The sequence below is a fragment of the Orbicella faveolata genome, unplaced genomic scaffold (assembly GCF_042242905.1).
Source record: "Orbicella faveolata isolate gen_17 unplaced genomic scaffold, um_ofav_v1 contig_25, whole genome shotgun sequence".
NCBI lineage: Eukaryota > Metazoa > Cnidaria > Anthozoa > Scleractinia > Merulinidae > Orbicella > Orbicella faveolata.
This window is the reverse complement of record NW_028301553.1, coordinates 26,819,559-26,834,239: the sequence shown is the minus strand read 5'-3', so window position 1 is coordinate 26,834,239 and position 14,681 is coordinate 26,819,559. Positions and strand designations below refer to the sequence as shown.

Here is a 14,681-nt window from a genome sequence, read left to right as displayed (position 1 = left end):
CTTATCTGGAAGTTTTGATCATCAAAGTGTTGTCCTTTGGATGCTTTCCAAAATCCCACTGCTATCAACACGTGTCAGTCTAGTTCCTTCAACTCGTTAAGCCGCTATCGTCCATAATCTACCACATTTCGCTTACCTTTGCCGCAGCTCCAACAGAAGTTGCAGTTTGTGGCAATTTCGGTGCCACAAGTACTGCAATACATTTACTGATCCTGATTCCGCCAATCTGTTCACAAATAGCTACAAAACTGAAAACAACGGGACTTGAACGAAAAAATGGCGGTCAAGTGAAAAATCGAGTGAAAACTGGGGATAGTCTTTTTAACTTAGCTGCTGACCAGTGAGTAATGATTTTGTTTTAGTTTTTGATTTTGATGTGAGCGATTAGCAATTTGTTTTTGATGTGAGCAATTTGTTTTTGATGTGAGGAATTTGAATTTGATGTGAGGAATTTGTTTTTGATGTGAGCAATTTGTTTTTGATGTGACAGTTGTGGGCCACCATAGAAAGCAGTGTGATTCTTTTGTCGGAAGCTTTTCTGTTTTCATTTTATGTGGGTAGTATGTGAAAAGAATTAAAAGAATGCTGTAATTAATTGAAGTTTGACTTCAGGTAGATGTACTTGAGTGTAACAGTGCTGTGGAGGGATTGTAAATTGCTCCTTTGGGAATCTTAATTGAAGACATAACATGAAACGAAAATATAGAAGCCCTGGCAGCAGCCAGGGTGAAGTGTAGTAAAATTTTAAAGAATTCTCTGGCTAAAAGTACATATTAAAAAAACACAAGACTTCGTCTGCCCTAACCACAGTCTTCAACAGGCAAAATGAAGACTGCGCAGTAGTTGAGGCAGTTGTTAGGTTCTGTTTTGTAAGAGACAATATACTTTTAACCAGAAAACGCTTTTAAATTTTACTTTTATTTAATATGAAATGGTTGTTGATGGCTTTACTGTAATCCCATTGTATACTTTTGCTGTTATTTCGGTCTCGTCTCTAACTGAAACTTTGTGTATTATGTAGTTATTGCTAATATTAATGTACTCTTATAATGGGTAATACTTCATATAGGACAGTATAGAAAGTGAATGTGATTATAATATCTGTAAATAGTTTTGTACTCAAAGGTACGATCATTATCATCATTATTGCTGATTTCACACTTGAAGTGTTTTCATACTCTATTATAAAAAAGCTAGAAATTAAGTTACAGCCTAAGCCATTGTGTTAATGCCCTTTAAAATCCCAAGATGTGTTGAAAATTGTGGTGCAACTGTATGTACAATTAGAATTTTTAATTAGCATTATTTAATGTAAAACGTAGTGAGCATTTTGTGCAAGCTTATACATGTACATGAAGCTGTTATAAATTATATAAAAAAGAGAATGTAAGCGTCTTAGATTGAATACTTTTAAAATAGTACAAATAATTATTATACTCTATAACGTATTGATGTAAAGTTTGTTGTGGGCTGTGCTACATTTATATATTACGTGAAGGATTGGTGGTAATTTAGATGTCTTGAAACTTGTCTTGAAAAGATGAATGAGTGAACGTGCTCGATCTCATTAGTTACATGTCTCTAGCATAGGGTCAGAGAAAATTCTAAAGTGTGCTATATCCAGTTGCTCAGCGTGGGTGAATTAACCTGGCTCTTTTCTTGAGAGTGGAAATGTGTTTGTTTTAAGTGTATATTACTCTGTGATGTTCAGTATTCATGTGAAATCGGTGAATGTTTTCAGAAGTGGTGAGGGCAATGATGTTTGTTTCATCTGAGGTTTTACCAAGAATTGCACTAATAACCGCTCTTGATCCTTCACTTTGCATTTTCAGCATGCATATTATTTTGATGTATTGTTTGCCATAAAAATAATTTGTGTACAACTGTACTTTGACTGGGAGAAATTTAGTGCAGTTTAGTTTAGTTTTATTGTTGTTGTTGTTGTTGTTGTTTTTGTACTCAAGGTGTTTCTGGCATTGTACGTAGTTGTTTGAAAGCCTGGCCTTATCATCTAGGATTGAGATGAAACACATGCTCTCAAAGCTCTTTTGCTAGTGTAACTAAAAGATTGTTCAAGTATAATGCAAACACCCTTGGGACCAGAAGAGTGCCCACTTAGGATACAGTAGGTGGCTTTTCATAGGTGGTTAGAAATACATAAGCCATTTTAGGCAGAAAAACACTAGTTTAAGAATAAGATTCAAGAATTGTGTTTTGCAGCATTTGCTGTTTACGGGGTTCTAGAACAAGGCCACATGGAAACTCTCACTAATTTATAGCAAGCAGAAGTTCAATTCCACTTCATGTGTATTTTTTGATTACTAAGGTCAATGATATTAATCCTGGCAGGGAAAAAGGGAACATTTTTTTCTTGGAATTGCTGTTGAAGGGATATGATCTCCTAATGTTAACCTTGTGTTGCTCTGATGTTTTAATTTACATGCTTATGTTTAGTTAACGTTTCTAACTTTATGAATTTAAAAGTGAGTTAACTGTCTTTGAGACACTTTTTGTAATGTATTTAAAAAATATTTTTATGATATGCGTCAGATAATTTTATGCCAGTTTTTCAGCTTTTCAGTCAATGATGTCATCGTTACATACGGCAGCTTGTACATGTTAAAACATGCAATGTTTATATTCTCAAATTTTAGTTACTTCTTTTTAGGGTAAAGCTCAATAAAATGCCTTGTATCAGGTACTTTGTGTTAAAATGTTGCTGCCTCCCTGACCTAGTTTCCTCTTCCATTCACGTACACCCATAAAAGCTCTAATTCGGAAAAAGTAGGATTTCAAACGACTCAAACAGTACAGTGTGAAAGTATTGCTCAAGAACTATCTATTGACAAATTTCTCCAATGATACAAGGGTCTCATTAATGTTTTCAGCTGGAAGGTAACTGGTTTTAACAGGTGGGCAAAACGTTTTGAACTGAACTTCTTTAAAATAAGAACTTTCTTCTACATTCTTCTTTCATCCTTGCAGGCAGTCAATTTTTCCTGTCACCAGCCATTATTGAAACCCCTGATGATAGGTCACACACAAGGGTTTCGTCCACAGACTTAAAAGTTAGGACAAAAGGGTAACAAAGAAGTGTAAAATACATGTGCAGCTTTCATTTGAATGATTCCATGTGATAGTAGACAGTACCATAATAGACAGTGCCACATGTAATTACAGCTCTGTAGCTGTCATTTGATTGGTCACACACCTTGATCATTAAGTTATGTATGGCTCACTGTCACAAGAAGGTGACAAGTCGTGGATGAAGTAACTTAAGAAAACTTACTACTACTTGTATCCCTGGATGGTTGCTATTTCGTGACAGGCAGCCCTTGCCCAGGTTTTTAAACGTTTCATTGGACTAATAAAATATCCTGATGGGTCAGGTTGAGAGAGAGGTGCTCTGAGAGTCGCTTGATTCGCCCAAGCACTCAGTATGATAACCCTGACCAACCACTGTTCATGTGGACTTCAGGTGAACACCAGTACTCGAGATGATTCAACACAAATATTTATACAGTTCTGTTTTCTTATTCCATTAAGTCTTGAAGTCTATTGCCAGTTTGCCTCTTTTACAACCTGACCCATTCGCTGATATCAGTCTCTCATAATCTGACCTGTCCCGTAGAAACTGGTCAAAGCTGGTTACATCTAATTTCAGACAATTGAACGACAACATATCTTAAAGAATGAAGCCACTCATTGTTTGATTAATTGTTCTTGGTGATGCCTTATGGAGACAGGTTTTACAACGCTCTTCTACTGTCAAAACTGTCACAGTTCACAATGTGCTTCAGTTCAGCTGTTGCCTTGCCTGGGGTGAAAAAAAAAATGCTTTAGGGAGTGATAGAGGTTTAGTCACTGTTGATGAACAGAACTCCGTATTGAATGATAACCTGTGCTTTAGGATCATACTTCTTGGCGTGTGTTGAAACTATCTTATTATGACAGACACTCCAATTTGACCCTTGTAAGGGTGGTATCTTCTGTGTGTTTGGTTGTGTGTGTAGTGTGTACTATTGCTTGCCCTGCTGCCTTTTCTTCCCTCTTTGATTTTTTTCTTTTTTACCCAAAATAAAGGGGGGGGGGGCAGGCACCCCCTGGCCCCTCCCCCATTGTGTTCCAATAACAGCACCATCAGTGTGCATTGAGATCATCCATGGTTCATCTTCTTTCTGTAGTGCATCATTCTTGCATTATAAAAGAATTGGTGCTCTGCAATGTTAATGTTTCGATTGTTAGTTTCTTACCAGGTCATAATTCTTTCAAACGAAAAATCACTCTATAGACACATTCAGATGTTTTCATCGATAATTAATACGTGCACTATCCCAGTAAAGTTTTCACTGTGGTAAGCACCTCCCACGTCCCTTCTCTCCACTCTGGTGCTTGATTGCATTATTGAACGGTACAGAGAAAATCATAGCACACGTGTTATTTTTTTTATTATGCTTTTTTAGGCAGTAGAGGCTCTCGTCACAGCACAGACAGTGGCACAACGTCAGACTCCAATGAAACAAGAGACACTGTATTTGACGATCTAAGTTCTCCATTCCGCAGCGACCTGGAAGCATCACCCCCTATGACACCAACCACCCCTCCCTTATTCCAAAAGGGTGCCTATATCTCAAAGGTAAGAATTGTACGTGTATGAAAACAAAGCAGCAGTGTTTTCACAACTTTACTATAATACTGGCCTCCAAACGTGTGATGCCTTGTGCATTTTTAATGCCTCTATGGGGTTTGGGTAACAAGAGAGAGATTTGTTGCTGATGTGACAGTACTGTTAGCCTGCGAGCTAGCCGAGTGTGGTCTGTTTGGTTTGGTTTAGTGCGAGCTAGCCGTGTGTGGTCTGTTTGGCGCTAAACGGCTCACTTCGCTCGCCGGGATTTTTTTTCAGCCCTCGCTGGGAGCCTGTTTGCAGGCCACCGTACTGTTAGCCTCCTACATGTACGCAGACGTTCTTTGGGCTGGTCACACAATCTTTCTCCCCCACGAACAACGTACTCAGGGGAGCAAGATTGCGTGACAGGCTCAAAGAACGTCTGCGTTTGAGGCTAACAGTACTGTTGATAGTGATACATTTACCTAGAAAATGCAGTGAAATGAATAGTATTTTTCCCTCTGAGAGACGTTTTGTGTGACATTGTACAAGATGCAACTGCGGTAGAGTCCTGAACACCCTGTTGAACGAAAATTTCCTCTAATTTCGGGGGCAAATTTCTCCGAACTTTCTTGTCAAAGGAGCAAAAAATTACATTTTGAGTAAAATGGGAATTCCACTCTATTTTCATCTCATGGAAAACGTCATTGAGGTGCAAAGTGGTAATCGATGTGCCAATCAGTGTGTGCCTTGTATTGATACTGGATTTATGCACTTACCGGTAACTAAACCGAGATAATGACTGGTGATTTTTTTTCTTTCAGGAGTTGTACAGTGCTGCTCATAATGTTGCCAGAGAGCTCTTAAATACGGAAAGAACGTAAGCACTTCTGTGATGTTTAGCTCAGTGACTGTCTTTTTCAAGTATTTTTCTCTAAAGTTAAGTTGCACCAGACACTGACTCATTTTGTTTCAATTTGTGAATCAACAGGTTTATCAAAGATCTTGAAGTCATAACCATTGTAAGTAGCACATAAGAAAAATTCATTTCATCTTGATTCTTTTGGAAGTACATAATTCTTAGAGTTGCGTTATAATTTTAAAAAAGACGTAAATGTAAATAATGTAAACAAAAATTCTAGAAATCGACAGAGGAAGTTGTCATGTATGTCAGTTTTGGACACTGCCAGTTTTGATTCCATTGATATTCGAGTGAATTTGGTTTAACCCATTGACTCCTAAACCGTGCAAAACCCGGCGGGCGCTGGTCTTCGTGCAACCTTTGACCATCGGTTTTCATGCCAGAAGGTGCTTTTAATAATCAGCTGATAAAATGGGAAACATGCTCACAAAGCATGTCTTAACGAGCATGATGAAAGAAATGTGCAAAATTTCCCTTTAACTGAAATAGCAATCTTGAAATGAGTTTTGAGCCGTTGGTTGGCAATCTCTTGAGCTGTTAAAGTTGTATTGTTGTCTCTGTTGAGCGAGACACTGATTTGCTGTTTGGTGTTTTCTCAGGCCTTTCGAGATGTTATCAGTAACGATGGTGTTCTTCCTGAGATAACAAGGAAGCTTCTTTTTTCCACGTTTGATCCCATTTATGACTTTCACTGCTCATTCCTGTCCGAGTTGGAGCAGAGAATGAATCTATGGTAAGCTATAATTTTTTTTTTAAGTACTTGTTGAAAGTTGTCATGAAAGACAATGAAAAACAAATGCATTGGTAATGATGAAGTCATATTTTGATTTGATTGCCCGCTACTAGAGCAGCTTTCATTTGAGTGTCGTAAAATCAAAACCAAGCCAATTACCTATTAATTAGACTACTCAGCCAATCTCAAACCTTATTAAAACCAAAACCAAAGTAATTGCCTGATTACGTTCGACATTTAATTGAAATAGGCTCTAAGTAATCATAATTCGTCCCAACAATTTAAAGGGTGAGATAGAAAATGGAGTACATGTAAAGGATTTTCTTGCTAAGGGGTTACTCATCTTCGTAAAATTTGCATGAACGAAGAGCAAAGTTGGTCAAGATTGATTAGCGTTATTTTTAAACACTGAGTATGTATAGACTGTTGCTATAAGTTGAACCATAAAGGGTCGATAAGGAAGTCTTTGATTGTTGTTATTATTCTGTTATTGTAGGGATGCAAGTGGAGCATCTAAGACTGACGAGAGTCCAAGAATGGGAGACCTTATGCTACGTAACATGAAGCAGTTAAAGGTACATAAATTATGTAGATGCAGTGTAGCAGAGGCAATGTTCTGCGCACTGTTATCACAATTTGGAAGCAGTACTCGTTGGAACCGCCTAGAGTAATACCCATGTAACGTCTTTCGTTCAATTCCTCCTGCAACGGGTTTTAATTTTCGCCTTTCACGTTCGCTGGTTCGCTGGTTCGTTCGCTCGTTTTTTCGTTCGTTCGTTTGTTCGTTCGTTCGTTCGCTCGCTCGCTCGTTTGTTTGTGTGTGTGTACGTGCGTGCGTGCGTGACTAGATGTATGCATGACCGCATTCGTGCATTCGTTTATTCGTACGTTTGGCTGTGCGCTCGTTATTGGCCCGTAATGCTCTTTTTTTTTTTTCTTATTTCTTCATTGGTTTGCTCTTTTAATTCATTTATTGCTTCTTAATTAGCGGTACCTGTATCATCTCAAGAGGCATGATCAAGTTATGCTTGAGTTAGAGGATGCTACAAGAAACAACAAGGACTTCGAGGTCGTTTACAAAGAATTTGAGGTACATTGTATATATATATTTCGTTTGTCACTTTCTATTATTATTTTTTTTCATTTCATTGCGACTTTACTTTTTTTTGTAGACTCAAAAAGTTTGTTATCTACCATTCAATGCTTTCATTTTGAAGCCGTCCCAGAGAATAGTCCATTACAAGTTCCTTCTAGAAAGTAAGTGGAGGAAAGCAGGTTTCCATGAAACGTGTTAAAATGTAATCCCACTTTATCAGAGTAAGCTTCAATGCACCACTACAGTGGTTTAACAAATTGACGTCAGTTTTTCATGCGTCGGTCCTGTTATTGATCATGAATTTCGTCATAACATTGTATCCGCAGACTACTTTGACAATGTTATGACGAAATTCATTGTCAATAATAGGACAGACGCATGAAAAACTGACGTCAATTTGTTTTTTTTTACGATAACAAATTGTCCGCTCTCGCTCCTTGACGCATCGCATTAATTATAAATTCATGTGTCTGTCCGCTTATTGACAATGAAAATTAGCCAATGAGCGCGCAAGAATTTCTGCAGTTATCGTGAAAAATGCCCGTTCCACGATATGTTTTCTCCTGGTACTGTAGTTAAAATTTGAACAAAGAAACGTGTTAGCGAGCTCCCATGAGATAGTTTAGTTTACTAGCCCTGTCTCTGCCTTCCCCTACAGGAAAAATTGTTATGATCTGTGGTCATTTATTTCGACAGGACTTTTAAAGTTTTATCCTAAGGATGATATCGACTACCAAGACACCCAAAGTAAGCTTGCAGCTCAATATTTGTTAATGATCTTTAGATTAATTTTATTAGCACCCTAGGTTAGTCTCTGATTAGTGTACTAGTTTTGCCATAGTTGACTCTGGTTTTGCGTGTTGGTCTAGGAAGGCTTTGTTGTTTCTTCGTGTATGTCTTTTTTGCCACAGAAAATAACGTTACAAAAACGTGAACAAGTTAGAAACACCTTGTACTGAATTAACAGCCGAACAGAGACACGTGAAGATACTTCTCATTAGCTTTCATTTGAATGGTCACACACTAAAGTTTAAAACCACCTTGAACTGCATGATGTACAGTACCACATGAAAGTAATTCTTACAAGATTTGTTTTTCATGGTCACAAACTAGAGTTCTATCAGCAGACTCAAGCTTCACACTATTTGCTTCTCTTCGTTATTTCAGGTGCTTTGGATGAAGTGAACGAGGCGGTCAAAGGTGTAGAAGAAAGCATAAGGAAGCTAGTAAGATAAATTATATCTTACTCTTCACTGACCGTTATTAGTGACTTACAATGAAGAGCTTTGTAATTAAACAATCTTGTGCCTTTGTAATACTCCTTTCCTTCCACTCTCGTTGCGTCATCATAATATTTTCCCAACTCATCCTATTTCTCAAAGTACCCTTTTCAACCTAGTTTTATTTCTGCTTTGGTCATTTTGACCGTTTTCGGATTACTAAAATTCAACACACTGATTGTCAAATTCTGTTGTTGCTCTTCAGGAGAACTTTCAAAAGATTATTGAGCTTGAAAGAGATCTACTTGGGATTGAGAACCTTGTTCAAGCTGGAAGGGTAGGTTCATCGTAACAGTTTTAAAACGTCTCTAGAAAAATGGACATAAATCTTGATTTCAAGTCGTGGAAGCAATGAGAAGAATCAAGCAGTTATGAACTTGGTTTGGGGTGGTGCGGTGGAAGGGCGGGGGGGGGGGGGGAAGGGAAGAGGTGTACGGTGAAGTTTTGTGGAATCTAGGACTTGGAAGTCAATCAGCAACAAGCGATACACATTTGTATGGAGTCAATGTGTAAGATCATTTTGGCCTCTGTGGCAGATGTTTTTCAACAGTGACAAGTGTCTGAATCTTTCTGGGTGTTGTTAACTATACTAAATCGTTCACAGAACACAGAGTGCACGTGGCTATGCCATTTGTAATGCCATTTGTAATGCCATTTGTAATGCCATTTGTAATGCCATTTGTAGTCAGTGGGTAAAGCAAATTTTACCCCTCTTGCGGGCGTAACTGATTTCCTGGTTTAGATTTGATCGGAAACGTTTATAAGTTGATGTTTATTTGATTTCCTGATTTTTGTCTTACAGGAATTTATCCGGGAGGGATGTCTTCAGAAGCTAGATAGAAAAGGACCGCAACCGAGGATGTTTTTCCTGGTAAGACATGGACACTTATTTTTGTGTAGACTGTGAGCATTTCGTGTCGTCGAGTGAGAAGTACGAAAAGAAAGGGGCGGGGGAGAAAAAACTGCGAAAACTGAAGGCGTCGCATTTTGATTTCTAGCAGTTTTGAATTGTTACGATTTGCCACAGGCCTGGAAAAAGGGAGCGATTTTATTTCGGAAAGTCAGGGAGATGGAGTTGTGATCAGGGAAATTTAAAAACCGCTTTGACCAACCCAGGGAAAAGTTAGGCAATTATATTTCAAGGCTGTCACAGGGCTTGACGAGTGTTGTCGATAACGACCGACTTCTATGTACAGAGAAAACTGTCTTATGGAATAAACATGTTTTAGTTTTGGTTGGTTGTTTGATTGTTTATTTGTTAGAGCTTGTGGATGGGATGTAATGTCTTTTTTTAAAGCAAATACTAGAACAGAATACCGATATTTGTTTTGCTGCTGTCGTTGTTGTTGTTTTTTTGCTTTTGGTGTGTTCTTTTCTAAACAGTAATTTCTGGTTTTTCTTCCTTTTTTCCAGTTTTCAGATATTCTTATTTACACTTGTAAAGGCGTGACTCTAACGAATCAGTTCAGAGTGCGAGGTCAGATACCTCTGGATTCTGTCAGGGTATGTGTTTATCTTGTTTCAGATTAAATATACAATAATTTAGGCTGTAAAAGCTTCATCTTTTCCCTTGACGCTCCTCTTAATGTCAATCTTTTGCGTATTATATGAGGTATTAATTTTTCATCTTCGTGGCACTATTATTTTAAGTTACTGTAGCTTGATATTACTGCTACAGAAATGATTAGACGAACCACTCTTTCTTCCAGCTTGAAAACAATGGTCCAGAGATGCACGGGCTCTATTCATTCGCTGTTATCGCAGAAGGCAAAGAATTCCTCTTAGCTGCAAACTCGGAGGAGGAAAAATACAAATGGGTGGAGGTAAGAATCAAAAAGAAGAATTTCAGTGCGATCGTAATACAGGATCAAAGGGAACCAAAGAGATCTTCACAGCAACAGCATCTCCACTATCATTTATTACCCTTACGATTACTTACTACAATTGTCTGTGTTTTTCAGCTGAAGTTTGAAAAAAGTACTCCAATCTCTTTGAAAACGCGTTGCTGTTCCCCCTCCCCACCCAATACAATATTGAAACTCAGGAGAAATTGCAGGTACTAGTTTTCAACATTGTATGAGGGGTAGGGGGAGAGGTTAGAAAGCTGAAGTTGTATTCGCGTCTGGCATGCGCTTACCGGGGACCTTTAAGATTGCACTACGGGTACGAGGATGAGATCGAGTACGATTTTTGAATTTCAAACCAGTGACATTTCCAGAGCCCGCGCTCGTCATGTTGGTTTTAGGTAGAGAGGGTAGCTCATGGCATGAGATGGGTAGGTGACGGGATAATGTGGAGCCTGCAAACTAGAATTGAAAAGTCGTATTCGATCTCGTACTCCTACTCAAAGCAAACGTACCCTACTATCATATCTTGTAATGATAACTGTGCTGTTTTTTCGTTTTTAATAGGATCTCAAAAGAGCTGTAAAACAGGCTAAAGATCGGGTAAGTAATAAAAGCAAACGGACCATTAGCCTGGTCCAGGATCTCGGTAGTTGGGGACGAGCGAGAGAAACAACCAGGGCGGAAGGGAAGGAAGAGAACTCTCTATCGCCTTTCCTCGCCTTAGTCCTCCCTCGTTTTTTCTCTCGCTCGCCCTTTTTTTTTTTCGCTCTTCTCCAACTACCGAGAGCTTGGAACAGGCTAACGGACCATTGACAATCATATCTCGAGTATTTAGTCGGTAAAAAAGTATCTGAAACACTTAACTAACCAAAACGTCAAACTGCTTCACAAAATGGCTTCCTCAAGTCTCGTTAGAATGCGGATGTACGGCTCTGACCACTGAGCCGGTGTGGAAATATTTCATCAAGTTTAAACAAAGGAAATCGTGACCTTGACAGTGTTTGAATATCTGATCTTAATTACGATAGATTTTAACGATTAATTTTTATTTCTCCGTTTTCTTGTGGGTTTAAGTTTTGATTGAGAAGATATGCACTCAAGACAGTGTTTGACCACATTTCCAAACACCTTGAAGCTAGTCAAAATACTCCTCTACGCGTCATATTTTTAACTCTCTTCTCGGTGTTTGGAAATGTGGTCATGATATATTGTTTCGAAGGTAGAGTAGTAACAGCCTTAAATTTTGACCAGGAGTGTGGTTTTGTCGTGACATGATTATTAAATGCTAGGTCATGTTTAATGCTTTGGAGAGCTGAGTTTCATTCAGGTAAAGTGGTGATCATTTTTAACATCTCAGTTTCGTTTTTTAGGTTTTCTGTGGCGCTTGCTCGCAGAAGAGATCCAACCTGGCATATCGCACACCCAACACGAGATCAACAAGATACCTTTGTGAAGAGTGCTACAACGTCCTCGAGCAAGGTACCTCAGCAATGGTTTTGAGAAAAAGCTCAGAAAACTAGGCTAGCTGTGTTAATAGACCATCTTCGTATTCTCAGTATTGAACTGGAACTAGCTTGTAATGGAGGCTCATGTGGGGGGGAGGGGGGAGGGGGATATCATAAAAAGGGTTAGGTGCTATTTGCTTATGAAAGGACTGCCCGCATTAGCCTCAGTTGCAAGCTAGTTCCAGTCCAATACCGATAATACGAATATGGTCTGTTCATGCGATGTTTTCATAACTCCTGAACCTGACGGGAGACGGGAGTAGCTTACAGGAAAGGGGCAGAGCCATTTCGATAGCTGATAAACAAAGCGAACAGCTGTGTGGCATCTATGTTAATAAATACCTTTCAAACTGCTGGTCAATTTTGATTCCCGACTCCAGCCCGGTGCGTCGTGAATGGGTACCGTTCAGTTGGTGGAGCAATCTGATAACATGCTGGATGATAACTTGAGATAGACTAAACTTTCATTCAGCGGGCAGGAACAATACTCTTAGTCGCTTCAAGCTTTTGAAACTACGATTAAGGGATCGATAGCCTGACGATTCCGTAGTAGGCTTGGAAATAGCAAGCTAACGAAACATCTTTCAATTTGCGTTTCAGAGAATTTACTTAATGGAGACTCGCCCTACCCCCAGATGGGGCCAATAGGCAAGGTGCTGCCCTTACCCACCCCGGTGGAGATAGCAGAGAGAACGGATGGTAACGGGTCGGATGATGATATTGGTACAAGTCCTGTCTCGAGCCTGGACAAGAGACACGCCCACACGCATACTATGTCCACGCGGAGAGTTTGTTGGCATAGAAACACAAGTATCAGTATGACAGAGCACTCGCTTTCTGTTAGAGTAAGTATTCTTTGCTTTTTACTGTTCCGAGATAACGTCCGCAGGGGGACGAACATGAGGCCGAGCATGGACCGGCAGCATGAAATTGAGGCCTTCTTTTGGTGCCTCGATGTCATGCAACTCGCTCCAGTGTATCTCATGCAGACTACATTTTTGAATTAGCAGTTTATCTGTATGCAGTGCTGTACCACGAAATGGAAATGCTTCGTTATAGCAGTTTCTAGGCGATTGAAATAACGTTCTGTATGCGGGAGCTAACCTAAATTTGTCTTGCATTCCAGAATCAAATGAGCGGAGAATTGTTAAGGAAATTCAAGACAGGGAATCGATGGCAGAAGTTGTGGGTTGTGTTTACGAACTTTTGTCTCTTCTTCTACAAGACACACGAGGTATGAACTTGGATGGCGTCTCATAGTTGTAGTTTGGTAGTGAGTTTATAAAATCTTTGTACGCAAAACCTACAGTAAGTCTGTGACACTTTTCGGGCGAAAATTTACTTCACGAAGTGAAACCTTTAGCATCTAATCTTAAAGCAAACTTTACATGTGTTTTTACGACTGTTGCCAAAGTTTCCCTCTCTCCGAAAATAAGCCCTCAAATTTTGAACGCAAAAGTTCCGCCCTGCCTGTTATGACCCTCTCAGTGTAAAAAATCTCTAGTCCTCGAGGGAGGGCCCTACATTAAAGTTATGTTTCTGTCTCGTCTTTCCTACCATCTTGAAGAAAGTGTTACAATTTACTTTCGATTTTTCAGCCAAAAGATCTGCTCCAAATCTAAATTCGATCTTTTTATTGAGTAGCGAGTCTTATGTCCTTTTGTTTTGGTTTGTTTCAGGACGAGTTTCCACTGGCCAGCTTACCGCTGATTGGTTATTCAGTGGCCAGGCCAGTCGAGGTAATAATCGTGACTTCGTTTCCATTTGAACTACTGTAAACGTTTGAATTTTCCATTTGTGATAAACATCTATTTTCTCCTTGCAATATGTAGACATTTTTAAGCAGCCTAGTGAAGAGAATACAGAAAATCATCAACTAGAGGCAAAGTTTTCGTGTGTCACCTGATTCTAAAAATTCACAGTAGAGCGTTTTCTCTCACATGGCCAGCAGCCACGAAAATGTTTTGGACCAAAAGAAAGGGTTTACATAAGAAAAGAGTTCAATTCTCATAGGATTGGTTTGGTGTACCAACATGGCCGCCGTTTTATTGCTTTGAAACACTAACATGGCTGCCGTGACGTCATGTGAAAACGCTCTATTGATGGGAATTAATGTCACGTGCAAGAGACACATGTAGTGCACGTGCAGTGCAGTCACCCCGAGAAAGCTAGAGCTTGCTAGCTCCTTATAAAGCTTTGGTCAAAAAGCACGTCAACCAATGGTTTTCCACCTCGGACCCCCTTCCACACGGCAATTGTGTACACCAGTTAATAGACTGTGCGAATTCTCTATTTTCTATGCTGGTATTTTTATCTTGTCTAAACAAGGTTGTTTTTGTGTGGTTGTTGTTGTGTTTGGGATAACCTGTGTGGAGACGTAACAGAGGTCTGTACTCACAGGAACCTTGGGGTTTTGTTGTGTGGATTCACAAGATGCAGGAAAAAAAAACGATATTGTAACAACAAAATTACTTATTGTGATTACAAAATTACTTTCTTGTTCTGTCTCTTCTTGACTTAAAAGGCTGATGGCATCGACAAGGATCTGGTGTTCAAACTCCAATACAAGACGCATGTATACTTCTTCAGAGCAGAGAATGAGTACACCTTCTTCAGGTAAATGGAAGGATTTAACTTTAAAAACCAATTAGCAAACGCATTACACGCAGAGTACAAAGACAGTAGATTTTGC

At 39.2% G+C, this 14,681-nt stretch overlaps 1 protein-coding gene across 1 annotated transcript in view; it reads left to right on the top strand.

Annotated features, from left to right (window-relative positions):
- The window catches only part of LOC110043601 (FERM, ARHGEF and pleckstrin domain-containing protein 2-like), a 41,072-nt gene that overhangs the window by 23,376 nt on the left and 3,015 nt on the right, over positions 1–14,681 (top strand). Inside the window, exons 16-34 of the mRNA XM_089294966.1 lie at positions 4,464–4,636; positions 5,431–5,486; positions 5,598–5,628; positions 6,128–6,261; positions 6,758–6,836; positions 7,250–7,351; positions 7,434–7,518; positions 8,054–8,104; positions 8,525–8,583; positions 8,843–8,914; positions 9,440–9,508; positions 10,051–10,140; positions 10,347–10,460; positions 11,049–11,084; positions 11,855–11,963; positions 12,590–12,834; positions 13,116–13,223; positions 13,669–13,728; positions 14,514–14,605. Coding sequence (XP_089151092.1) covers positions 4,464–4,636; positions 5,431–5,486; positions 5,598–5,628; positions 6,128–6,261; positions 6,758–6,836; positions 7,250–7,351; positions 7,434–7,518; positions 8,054–8,104; positions 8,525–8,583; positions 8,843–8,914; positions 9,440–9,508; positions 10,051–10,140; positions 10,347–10,460; positions 11,049–11,084; positions 11,855–11,963; positions 12,590–12,834; positions 13,116–13,223; positions 13,669–13,728; positions 14,514–14,605 — 1,765 coding nt within the window. The remainder of the gene's footprint in view (positions 1–4,463; positions 4,637–5,430; positions 5,487–5,597; positions 5,629–6,127; positions 6,262–6,757; positions 6,837–7,249; positions 7,352–7,433; positions 7,519–8,053; positions 8,105–8,524; positions 8,584–8,842; positions 8,915–9,439; positions 9,509–10,050; positions 10,141–10,346; positions 10,461–11,048; positions 11,085–11,854; positions 11,964–12,589; positions 12,835–13,115; positions 13,224–13,668; positions 13,729–14,513; positions 14,606–14,681) is intronic.